Source organism: Drosophila sulfurigaster, chromosome 3, assembly GCF_023558435.1.
Source record: "Drosophila sulfurigaster albostrigata strain 15112-1811.04 chromosome 3, ASM2355843v2, whole genome shotgun sequence".
Lineage (NCBI taxonomy): Eukaryota > Metazoa > Arthropoda > Insecta > Diptera > Drosophilidae > Drosophila > Drosophila sulfurigaster.
Genome location: NC_084883.1, coordinates 27269839 through 27283358, shown reverse-complemented (window position 1 = coordinate 27283358; position 13520 = coordinate 27269839). Strand labels below are relative to the sequence as shown.

The 13520-nt window shown below is 38.0% G+C and overlaps 1 protein-coding gene across 4 annotated transcripts in view; it reads right to left on the bottom strand.

Annotated features, from left to right (window-relative positions):
- LOC133840805 (neogenin) overlaps window positions 1-6545 on the bottom strand; it is a 43471-nt gene extending 36926 nt beyond the window's left edge. For 3 of the 4 annotated variants that reach the window (XM_062272882.1, XM_062272883.1, XM_062272885.1), the window contains exon 1: window positions 5593-6544. In XM_062272882.1, coding sequence (XP_062128866.1) covers window positions 5593-5698 — 106 coding nt within the window. In that variant the 5' untranslated portion in view covers window positions 5699-6544. Of the gene's footprint in view, window positions 1-5592 lie in introns of all 4 variants that reach the window. The other variant, XM_062272884.1, reaches the window with a different exon arrangement.
- Window positions 6546-13520: the final 6975 nt, after the last annotated feature.

The window sequence follows — 13520 nt, the reverse complement described above, 5'->3', positions numbered from 1 at the left end:
ATACAACCAGCCAACAGACTGAGACTGAGAGATACGAGTAGTCGATAGATAGACTGAAACAGTGAAGTAGTGAGGGGACTTTGTGAGGGATTTGAACGATCGATCGACTTTAATGCAGCCCCATGGCCAGCATTGGGTTAGACGAAGAGCACGAGAGAAACGTTTAACCGATAAGCGTCTGATAAGTGTGGCGACTCACGGACGTGCCACCAAAATGACCAACTCAATTTGGCTGCCGCCGCATTTTCAATTAATGCTGCCCCCAAGGCGGCGACAACAACTGTTGTTCTCTCCCAAAAAATAAAAATAAAAAAATAAAATAATTATGAAACGAGTTTCATTTCGCTTTTCAGTCTCTCTGACTCATGGCCCAGGGGAAAGAGCAACAACGTCAACTTTTAATTGAGTTTGTTTGTGAACACAGCTGCAAGCTGATCTTCACGTTGCAAGGTTGTTGGTTGCTGCTGCTGAGAGGTGTTGCCTGTGCTTCCTGTGATTAAGCGAATTGGCCAGCCAAGTCTAGTTGAAGTCCTAGTCCAGAGTCAGAGTTAATAATGTTTGGGGCGTTTAATGGCCAAGAAGCCTCTGTGCAGAAGCCGAGTATAATTTTATGAGCCAGTTTCTCGCCTCGCCTTCACTTCGCTTGGCATCGACTTGGACTTGATTTCGGTATCGGTATCTGAGGTGTCTTGCACTTATTGCAGTTGTTAAAGTGCCGTTAACAAAGCACGCTTAAATTACCTGCGGCCGCACAACTGGCTTGAAGAGACAAGGTTAAGTACAATTGTTGCCTTTAGTCGATCTGTCTGTCTGTTGTCTGTTGGCGAGTTCACACTTTCTTGGCATTGTTGTGGCTAGAATTTAAAAGGTTTCAGCTGCAATTGTTGTGGCTGATTGGCTTGCTCTACTCCAGCTTCGACTCCCACACTGCTATGCAAATTGGCAGCCACGCCCACACTCGACAGCCCTACGCTTGGGCCCATTGCCAATGTTACGAGTAATTGCAATGCAAAATAAAATAAATAACTAAGAAACCAGAGCAGAAACGCAGAGAGCAAGAAAAGAGACAGAGAAAAAGTGAATTTTATGGCATTTCCTGCTGCCATATTCATGCGAATTGTGGATGCTGCTCTGCTGTGGAGATCAGCACAAGAAGCTGGGACAGATCTCTGACCAGAGCCAAGGGTGCGTTGAACTGCAGCTGCAACAGCAACAACAGCAACAACAACTACAATTGCAACAGCAACAACAACCCGAAGCAACGACAACATTCGTCTCGCTTTTGGAGCTGTGTTTTGGGATTTCTCCCTGCAGTCCTTTTGCTTCTCCTCCTCATACTGTTGTTGTTGTTTTTGCTGTTTTGAATTATTCATGTTGTCTTTTCGAATTGGTTAAAAAGGCAGAAGAACTCGGCCCGAAATTGCAGCAAAAAGGAGCGAGAGCATGATGCAAAGTTTGTGGCAAGTTTGCTCTTCGATGCTTTTGAAAAATGTTTGCAACATGCATGTTCCCCCTGCTGTTGCTGCTGCTGTTGCTGCTCTTGTTATGCTTGTGGTCAGACCGTAAAACACACATAAAAATAACAGTGCAAAAAAAAAGGGAAACAGGGAAAACACGACATGCCAAAAATGCAATTCATTGTTTAATTTGTGCGAAAATTTATGTGCGCGCAAATTAAAATTAATTTTTGCTCTTCAATTTCCTTATTTTTTCTTCATTTAGTTTCGTAATTTAATGCACGCCTGATAGTAACGAATATAACGGCACAAACTGTTAATAAAAAGGCAAAACAACAGCAGTGGCAATAAAAAGTGTGAATTAAATGCGTTAACATTTTCACACAGGGGAAAAATGTGAGAGGTTTACGAAATGGATGATTTGACTGGGAATTAAAAGGAATAAAATTTGCTGCGCAACTCAACAGAGCTGGGAATTGTAAATAATGAAAGTGGGCAAAGCCCCCTAAGAAAGTGTATGCAAATAAATAGATTGCCAACTGAGGAATTTAGCATAAAAATGGTTAACAACTTGAAGGAATGCAGAGATATTTATCACCCTCAAGCTTCAACCAAATCTACTTAAATCTGTTAAATCTAAGAGATATATTTTTCATCTTTTAATCTAACAAGATTTGAAAATAAATATTTAAATAATATTAGAACCTGACAAAAAGTGGGAGATTCTCTTCTATTCTTCAGTTTATCTAACACAATGGATTTCAAAAATAAACCCGCACTCAATATTGATATTAAATCCTATTCTAATACTTCCAAGTGTATTTACTAGCTCCGTAAGTAGTTGCAATATTTGCTTAGAATTGCATTTGTCTAGGGAAAATAGTTGTTGGAGTTGCCATAGCAATTGCAACCTTGAACAATGTCAAAGCCACCGGCAAACTAAACACACAACACAGACAAACACAAATAGACTTAAAAGGAGCCAAGTTGGCACAAAGACTTGGACTTGGTTTGGTTGCAGAAGAACGACAATTCCTTTTGCCGTGCCGTTGTTATTTTGTTTGCACTGATTGAAAATTGACAGAATGTTGAGAGAATTCACAGTTGTTCAGCTCTGTTCTCTTCTGTGTTGCACCGCCAATCCCTACAATGATGGCGGAAGGTATAAGGATAGGTCCTTTCTAGACCTGCCCTTACACTTAGTCACAGAGCTGTGGCAATTTCCGTTTTGTGGCAAATGATTACCAACCCGAGAGAGAGAGAAAGAAAGAGACACGGCAATGGACTGTAATTAGTTGACAGCAGGCAGCAGGCAAAATGAGTGAGAAACAGAAAATGAAACTGAACCGAACTGAAGCAAAGAAATGACCTCATTTCTGGGCACATTCACTCCACCACGTCCTCCTCACATCACAATCACATACATTTTTATGTGTGTGTAGTACATTGTGTACACATTGCGACAGAGTCTGTCGCCCTGAGGCCAAAGCGGACCATATGGAAATGTTTATGGCCGACGACGACGAGCGAGCGCACCCTTCAAAAAGGGGTGTGAAATTAGAATAACATGTCACTCATATTCCGTATATCACGTAATGCGGCCAAATATGCTGGCTGACAGTTAGCCTGTATTCTTCATAAGCTCTGCAGGATTCGCATTGGTATCCAGGAGTAACATGAGCACGAAACACATAACGAAACAATTGTCACAGTTCACAGAAGGGACCTCGACAAAGCAGTAAGCAGTGAATTATGGCCATTAAAAAAGCAAAAAGTGAAAAGGAAGCAGGTATTACTTGTATTTATGGATGGGAGAGAATGGAGCCAGCAAGAGCAACAACAGCAACAGCAGCAGCAGGACTTTGCTTTCAGGCTACACCCAGTTCATTATTTTTATTGTTATTGTTGTTGGCGTTGTTCTCGCTGCTCCTGTGTGCGGCACTAAGATTTTTTAATTACTGCTTGGTCATTAATTAAGGCCACTCTCCCTCTCTCTCCCTCCTTCTCTTTCTGTGTAGGTGAATGTTCAAGCCATAAATTGCCTTTTTAAAGCACTTTGCGAGCAAGTGAAATGTGTCTTTCAAACAGTAGAAGAGCAATTCTTTTGTAGGCAGTCGTATATAGTGAAAGTACTCACAGGATTATTATAATTACTCCGCCGGAGTTTAAGAATCGTATAAGAGAGCAAAGTACTTTCGCTAAGCACAAAATGGTTGGCTACGATAAGACAGAATTCTTAAGAAACATTTGTAATATCAAATGCAGGTGTGTAAAGTTCTTTATTAAATTTAACATCAAATTTCTAATGACTTTTTCAAGAAGATATTTGAGTGTGCAAGACTGCTTAAGGATATAGCTAAAGTTATTATCAAAAAATATACTTCTTAACTACCTAAGAACATTTAAAAAGTATTTAAAAATAATCTTGAAGACCTCAATATTGAGCTTGAAATATTCAAGACTATATCTGAAGTATCAAGCATAAAATGTTTCTTTACTAAGAAAAAACATTTAAAAAGAATCTTTTAAACCAAAAATTAAATTTAAATTAAATATTCTATTCTCTGTTTTGGAATATATCTGAAGTAAGTATTCAAAAATGTTTCTAAACTATCGAAAAATATAAAAATATTATTTTAAACCGTAATAATACTTAGAATGAAATATTCTACAGATTTAATAGGATATGTACTATATTTTCGCTTGGTACTTTTTCAGATTATGTCAATTACTTTGCAGAATATATATAATATAGAGGTGACGCTTTCTGTCATAACGCTAAACCCAAAATGCCCATCATGGCAACTACGCAAAAGAGTACAGCCTAAAGCTGAAATCAGCATGACATGCTGTTGCGATTGATGCGTTGGTTAGTTAGATAAAGCCGGTCTCTGACCCATATATTTTGACATACTGTTTGTTACACGCAATTTGCATATATCCATGTGTAGTATAATAGCCCAAAAGTTGTTATGATAAAGCACATGCCATGCCATAGCAAGGCGAGAGCTTATCATTATTTTCTGTTTGACTTTTTCCCACTTTCCCGGGGATGTTCATATTTTTTTTTTTGCTTTCTTTCTGCGCTGTCCTGGCTGTGGCAGTGATAAATTTGAGGCACCCCACGAGCTCAGAGCTGAGGGTGTTTTGGTTGCCTTGACGGCATTTTCTTTCCCCTATCGCCATGCGAAAGGCATTTAATTTGTTTGCATTATTTGCGCATTTTGTGAGGATTTTCTTTTCCTTTCCTACGGTTTATTTTTAGATAGAAAACTGAGAAATTGAAAGACGTTTTGCGCGCTTGCCTGCGGAAAATTAATCAACTAATGCGTTACAGCTGCCAGAGTCGTGATATCTGACCTGTTTCCAAGGGATTTTCTTTATCTACCTGTACAGTTGAGACACTTGTTGTTTGGCATCGAATACACGTAAATATTTATACTCGAGCAGTTACAACAAGTGCAGTAACGAGTCAACATAATTACACTGCAAGGTATCGGCTAACTATTTACTGTTACCGATATACAATATCGATTTTCGTTTCGCATTTTTTGCTGTCAGTCAGTGCAGATCATAGGAGACAAGTTAACTTCAAATCGATTATTCCCAATCGTTTCAATGTTTACTGAATATTCAAGAAATTCGACGGGTTTCAAGTTTGATAGCTGGTAAACAAATGCGACACATTTCATCATGTCGCAAATTCTTGCTAACGAATGAGTCGAGAACCCGAGTATGAGTCGAACTCAACTCATTAGGACTGTTAACCATCCAAAAAAAAAATAAAGATAACGAATTGCTGATAAATGAATATTGGCAACGGCCTTGTCTTATCTTATGGCCAAAGTAAACTACACTCTGTCAATTATCGAATGACTAGTTTATTATGGATAGGGTCGCATGATTGTGTGTGATTGTCAAAGCTCTTTCACATGTATGCGCTACGAACTCACAATCTGTCCTTATCAGTAATAAACTAATTTGGGAATAATGATTAGTTTGAAACTGCAACTAAACCTGCTTTTTTGCACGTCAACCAGACAGGTTGTCACCAGCCAACCAAGCATATGGCAATGTGGCGATAGTTTGTTATATTCGTATTTGGTTTGCATTCCATTCACACTCTTATTCTTACCTTGACTCGCATGCGAAACTGTCGCCAGTTGTAATTGGCCAATCGAAATTGCAATCCACATCCACAGCCATTTGTTAGTCCTGCGGCTACTTCCGTTATTTGCCATTGTGAGTTGTTGTTTCTGCTACGAAAACTGTGAAACCGTTGTTTGCGCTATTTGCGCTCTTATTTGAATAGTAACGATTTTGCTTTGCCTTTTAAGCTATGTTTGTTGTGTCTTTGTTTTTGTTTCCACTGCGCTGCATTTTGACGGCCTCAAATTCTGCTTTGGTTTCGTTTTCTTTCTTGTCTTCACTTTCGCACACACATTCTACACATTCCCCACATTTTATACACTTATTTCTTTCTTTAGCTTTTTGTATTTTTCCTTTTTTGTCGCTCACTCCACTTTTGTTGTGTATTCGCCGAATTTTGGCGTGTCGTTGTTCTTGCTTGCGTTTTCGTTGGAAACCTGCGACGGCTACTTGAGGAATATATTCATTGAACTCTAGCTGTTGAATTTGTTTTGCCGGCTGCAATAATAAACAACAACACTAGCCGGAAGAGCAACAACTAATTAGATCGATTTTCGGTGCATTTGTTGTTCTTTTACAAACAAAACACTTTTACCGTGGCGCATCCAACAACAATTACTATGAGCACAAGCGCCAGGCACTACCAACAACAACAGCGACATCAACAAATTGCGCACACAGTAGCGTTATCTCACTCTAACCTACGTAGCTGTCCTTTCGTCGCAGGCAAGCGTCGCGAATTGTATTTTCTCAATGGAATGATTTTCGCTTAAATTGTGTATTAGAAATGTTGCACGTATTATATTTGTTTATGTTATTGCACTTTACATTTAGTTAAATGTATATGTTTAACATTTCGTTTGATTAAAACGCGGTTTTAATACATCAAAAAAGAAGAAAATACGCGCGCAAACAACCTCACGCGACCACAATTAAAAAGAGACTGACGAAAGGCGCCTGAACAAGAAGCAAAAAATGCAGACATTCAAACTGCATGCGAGAGAGCGAGAGAGTATACGAAAATGAGCGCCACAATTTAACCCTCAGTGTTGTGAGAGAGAAATTCATCGCCACAAAGCCATATATCGATACACACTATCGAAGGCAAATACCACTATGAGAAAGACTTCGATATACACAGTTATTTGGTGAGAGGAGTCAAAATAATTATAAATTGTGGGAGATTAGATTATTTTCTAGTCAATCGATTTGTAACATTTATTGACATTGGCACCTTGCTAGTATTGCTCCATATTAATCGATAGCTACACTTTCCAGCACTGGCTGGCGCCAGTCGACGGCAATTTGAATTGACGGGACAAATTAAACCATTTGGATTTAAATTGATTTAATTGATTTATATTGCATTGCTTTATATGTTTACCATGCAAATTGATTTAACAGCAATGTCGCGACGCATGTCTAGCAAAATGTCGACTGATTCAATTAACTGCAACTGTCATCTGTACAAGTATTTATTCATTTATTTCCATATGCCCTTTTGACTTTACGTTTTTGCAATTTGTTTTAACACAAAGTATGTCTAACTTTTTTTTTTTTTTTGCATTCATATGCATAAAATAAAAAATTCACAACTTTTTATATTCATACATATATGTTTTAATTTTCCGCCGAGTGTCGCGGTCACAATTCGTTTGATTGCCACCCCTTAACAGCGCCCAGTTGCCAGGTTGTGGTTCAAAGTTGTAGCCGCAAATTTCCATAGCAAAAGAAAAGCTCTCAGCCAACTCGTTCTATGCATAAAAAATGAAAAAGTTCAGCTCAGTTAGGCTTTAAATTTGCCTTTAAGTGGTCAAAAGCGGCACCAGCAGCAAAAAAAAGAAAAAGAACCCAGTAAAATGATAAATTTAAAATTAAATGCACAGACATTTGCGCAAATTGCCCGAAAATGGTCAGAAGAAGTGGAGAGTGGAGAGTCGAGTGGGAGGAGCATGTTTAAAAAATGAATTTACTCTGTGCATTTTGGTCAGAACGTGAAAGGAAGAGCGAGAGGAAATGAAGGATGGAAGATGGGAGATGGAGGATGGTAGATGGAGGAGAGTAGATGGAGGATGGTGGAGGCTTCATCAGTGAAACTCGAAAGTGGGTCAAGTTATGTGGATTTATCAAATTGCCAGGCAAAAGATTTACAAGCTCGCCGCTAATTGCAGCGTTTCAATGGCTTTCCTGGAATGATGCTGGGCTGCCAGCTGACTGCTCACTGCCTTCATCCCATCCCATCGCATCCATCCTGTTCCGGCGCAATTCGAAACCACTAATTTTCATTTTAATTAATGGAGCTGTCGGTGTCTGTCTGTTAGTTTGTCATTTGAAATGACGGGCGAAGGCGAAGAAAGTTACTTCCACGGGCTTTAAAGCCGCCCACAAGCAGCATGAAGCTGAGTACTTGATGCAATGCTGCATGAATGCACAGCTAATGCGAATGAATAATGTTAATTGAGGCAACTGTATTAAAAAGTAATTAAAATATTTATCATTTATATCATTTAAGACTTGGGTATCACATTGTTATTAATCTTTTTGCTATACCAAACATAAACATAACCTCAATCGTTCTTTGTCTCAGTTAAGTTGTGTAATCAATTAGTTAGATGTGATTCAAAATGCATTCTTTAAAACGTCACGTACATGTTGACACACTGACATAGCATACCCGGCTTCGGAGGTTATACCCAGTGTTTTGGTACCTTAATTGCAAGTGACTTCGACGCAAACCGCAAATTGCGTTGGCTGTGCGAAAATGAGATAGACTGCGATGAGATGCAGACTGAGCGGGTGAGAAGGAGATGGAGACTACAACGAGAGTTAAATTAAGTTAGCGACGAGACGACTTGACAGCAATAACAACAACAGCAACAACGACAACAACGAAAATAATAAATACTTATATTCATATGCATACGGGCATAAATCAAAATCAACTTGTAAATTTAATATGTCGCCGTGTTTGTGGCGCTTGCCACATGATTTATGCCGATGGATTTTTTCGAATTGGCGAGCTTAAAATGAGGAAAACAAAAAAACGAGATATTGCATGATGAATCGAGGGGGAAACGAGGGAATTGCACTTAACATTCGACAGGTTCTCACCAGAGACAACAATAAACCAATTGGTAGGCACATCAGTTCGCTCCAGTTTTATTCTTCCCCAACACAAAACTGAATTTTCACACATTAAAATTAGTTGGAAAACGCCCCCATTCCAAAAGCCCCAAACTCAAACCGAACCTCAACCTGTGCCCCTATAACTTGCCCCTTCTCCCCTCCACAACGCTCCCTTCAAGACATTGAATAATGACAATTTCAGGCGCTGGCGACAGTTTGACAGCTTGTGGATCTCCGACTCTCTTTGCTTCATAGAAAAACAGAAATGAACAATTATAGGCTTGTTTTATTGGTGATCAAATACTCTTATTATTTCGATAGCATTTCGAAAATATTTTTTGTGAAAATAAAAATATTTTCTTGTACAAATTATCTATTTTCTGGTCGTTTTTTTGCATGATTTTCAAAATAATAAACTTTAAAAATAAAAAACATATTCTATTTAAGAAAATCCTTATTTAATAGAAACAACTTTAGTGCATACTCTGATTTTGTTTATATTTTTATTCATGAAAATATTCTGAAAAATTGTTAACTTAAAGAAAAAACTTACTTTATGGATTAATGAGTTATTTTTATTATGAACATGCAATATTATGAATGTAGGAGGATCTAAATAAAGTGAAGAAAAAACAAAAATAGCATTTTATAGATTGTCTTTGTGCCAATACGAACTCAGATCAATAAATTAAAAACCTTAACAGGAATAAAGAATCCTTTGAATAATCTCATGTTACAATTCACTTGAGAAAGTCAATGCGCCTTTCGTTAGTGTATCGCCGCTATATATGTGTCTAGTTGGTGTGAAACGAAAGCAAAATTAGGACTTGACTTGCACTTGGACTTGGTCTACAAAGTTGTGTATTTGTGTGTATGTGTGTGTGAGTGAGTGAATAAGTGTTTGTTGCATGCCACATGTCTCGAGTTTTGAGCTAAATAAATGAGTTTGTCAGGCGGCAGCGACATGATTTGATAATTGCTTTTAAATGCAATTCGAAAGCGGCTCAGAAAGTGGCCAAAAACAGGAAATGCTTACCCATATAACATATGTATACATACATATATACGAGTATGTAGATGATCTGCATAAATTAATACATTTTGTACGTGGATGGAGCATAATTATGATATTTATACTGCTCGCTACTGTGACAGCGGAGGCTTTTCTTTCTTTATGGCCATGTCTAAAGTTTTGGCCATTGACATTTGGCTTAATCAGTTAAATCGGCAGCAGCAGCAGCAACTTCGAGTCTTTGGAGTGAGTCAGAAATCAAGACAACTGGGTGGAGTTCTGGCCTCAAGCTTACGAAAGGTTATTAGACCCCAAGCAAACATGACGCATGGCAGTCAAGACGCCAAACATAATTTCACTCGACACTCGACAAAGTTTTATGAATGCATTCGAACCGTTAAATGTGGCAATAAAAAGAACTTAGTCAGCTCCAAAGCGAAACTATTTTAATTAATCGCAAAGAAAAACTTCTCATCTTTTTAGGGAGGGTGCCATCCACAGTGGGGTTAGTGTTGTGCCTCTCTCTAATGGACTCGTTAACGCCACTGACAGTCCCTTCGCTGGGTTGCAACTTGCAACTCCTCGCAGTCAGCTGTTGCAGTTGCATCCATGTGCAATGCTGCAGCCCATAAATTAATGCAGTTGCCCCCCACACACACTGTCACCCCTTTTTGCCCACACCTTGCCCCACGCTGCATGCCGCATGTCGCATGCCAAAAAAAAAAGAATTTACAAGCGACAGCATTTTCCACATGCTTCTCAAGCGTGAATTTTGCGCACATGTCGAGTGGCTGCAACGGATCTCAGCGATGGGGCATGCAGCATGCTGCATTGCAACTGCCACAGCCGCAGTCACAGTCACAGCCACTGGCGCCCAAAAGCGTTGACAGCCTGCGAGCAACTTGGCGTCGGATATCCGTAGCAATGGTCAAGTTTGTGTCAAGGCTAGGAAAAACGTGGAGCGACCAAATTGAAATCTGTCAAAAGATGCAAGCGACAGCTGCTCCAATGGAGTGTGCCACAGGGGGTGGTTGGGGAGAGGGTGAAAGGGGTTGATTCCAGTGAAGGGATGCAGCACATCAGAGTGGATTCTCGGCTCCACTGAAAGATGACAGCTAACAGGACGTTAAAAGCGACGTGCCAGCAAATCTTTTCACTTGAAAGATGAACCACGAGCAAAAAACAAGGAACTGAGATGAAGTGAGAAGTGTTCGGAGATTATTGTGAAGCAAAGCATACATGGAAACATGTTGAACTTATTGATGGATTATGAAAAAGTTGAAAAGATAGTGTGCTAAAAAAAATCAATGATTTATATATGAGTTTGGGGATAAGTTTTTCACTTCGAAGTGAAATTAAATGAATAATATCTATCTCCAACATATTTACGAATTTCTTTGAAAGAAAAGCATAAATCTTTTCTTAATAGTTTTCAAAATATATATTGAAGTCCATATTTTTAAATCGAATACAATTTAATAATATTTTTATACAAAATGTATATATTTTATTTATTTGTAAATATCACAAAAAATATATGATTTCTATGTGAGTTTGGGGATAAGTTTCACTCTTCAAAGTGAACAAATTAAATTAATAATATTTATCTCCAACTTTTTGAAGATTTTTATAAACAACAAGAGTAAATTTTTACTAGTTTTCAAAATATATATTCAAATATTTCAAATCGAATACAATTTAATAATATTTTTATGTTTACAAAATGTTTATAATTTTATTTATTTATATATACCACACAAAATCTATGATTTCTGCGTGAATTTGGGGATAAGTTTCACACTTCAAAGTGAACAAATTAAATGAATAATATTTATCTCCAACTTTTTGAAGATTTTTATCCACAACTAAACAGAAAATCTTTACTTTATAGTTTTCAAAATACATATTCAAATCCATGTTTTCAAATCGAATACAATTTAATAATATTTTTATACAAAATGTATATATTTTATTTATTTATAAATATCAAATAAAATCTAGTTAGCACAAGGACAACTTTTGCAAAATTATCTGTAAAAATTATTATTATTTATATACGTAATTTAATTGCCTAAAAATAAATACTCTCAAATTGAAGACCATTCCATAGAAAAGTAAGCTTAATAAGATACATTTCAAGAGGCAACCTATACACATTATATCCAATTAAGTTGAATTCACAACACAACCGAAGCTGAGATGAGATGAGCACGTGTAACTCGTAGGAATATTTGAGACATCCTTGTGCAATTTTCCCCGCTACGTAATCCTCCACTTTACACACGCCCAAGAGAGCTTTTCAACATTTACTTTGCGCTTGTATCTTTGTCTTGTCTTCGGCTGACAACTTTTCACTTACTGCTGGGAAATTAATTAAGAGCAGTTCCTCGCTGTTGTTGTTCTTGTTGTTGTTGTTAGGCAATTGTGAAGCGCCAGGCTAAGCCAATAAATCCTTGTTGGCTGTCACACAGCGCAAAAAAAAAGAGAGAGAATATATGGAGTAGTATATTATAGAGTGGGGAGCCACAGATTGGGAAGAGCACATTGTTTATCTCTGGGATGTGGGCAAATTAGTGAATTTTAAATTAAGCCAAGCGACTAATTTAATTACAACGCAGTGAGTAATCGCATAAATTTTCACACTCAAATCATTTTAATGAACTGCCAAGTCCAACTGTCATCTAGCCTATCTGTCTGTCTGTCCGTCTGTCTGTCCGTCCGTCTGTCTGTGTGTCTATTTGGTTTGTCTGTTTGCACACAATTAAAACGTAATTCGAAATAGACACAGACAATGATAGGAAGAGTCAACTGAAATGCATTTGGGAGTTTTGTTGATTTTGGCAGCAAATGGGCGAAACTTTTGCAAATTCCCCAAAATGTATTCATCACACAAGTATTTTTCGCGCACTCGCTGTGTAAACAAGTATTTGATTTTTAACAAATATTGACAGCTGAATGACAGTTGATTACGTATTGCGATTTGTGGTTTCTATTTCTAGTATTTTCAAATGAAATGGCACATTTTCAGCCTTCAAGTATTGCGAGCCAAAAACAAAACCCCATAAATCTTGCACAAATATTTGGTCAAGTAAATCAACTGTAGACCTGGAAACCCAATCTGAAAATGAGAGTAAACTTGGCCAAGCCAGCATGACGGGCCATAAATTATAAGCCAAATAGAAAATAATACTCTAGAATAATCTTAATACACTGAATGACCCACAAATGACACTTTCACATGTGTGTTTAGTTCATCTCAATCTCAATTAAGCCAAAGTGATGCCCAAATTAAACACAATTGTCTGATACATAGTGCCACATGCCGCATGCCGCTTGCCGCACAGACAATTCTACACAAACATAAATGTGTGCGGTGAGCTGTCTCATCAATCATCAAGATGGGAATTGTGTGTGTGAAACTTTTAGCGAAAACGTTTAAACGTGACTTCCGACTTTGGAGAGTTTCCACAGTTTCAACGTGTCGTCTTCCCTTAAGCATGTGAATGTGTAAGCATACAGAAGTATTTATTACAGCAATATGTCTCCATCTAAGAGTAAGCCACAAGCACTCACACACGCACACACGCTCAGTTGGCCCAAAAAGTGTGGATAAGCGTGGGCCAATAATGCGCATAACTGCATGTTGCATACCAACCTGTTCCGGTTTTAGCTTTGCAAGAATCGCTGTAGTATGCTGCATAAATCATTGTAGTCGTATTTGGCCACATTCATTACACGCTTTCGTTGCAGCAGCATTCAGCACTCATAAATTAAGC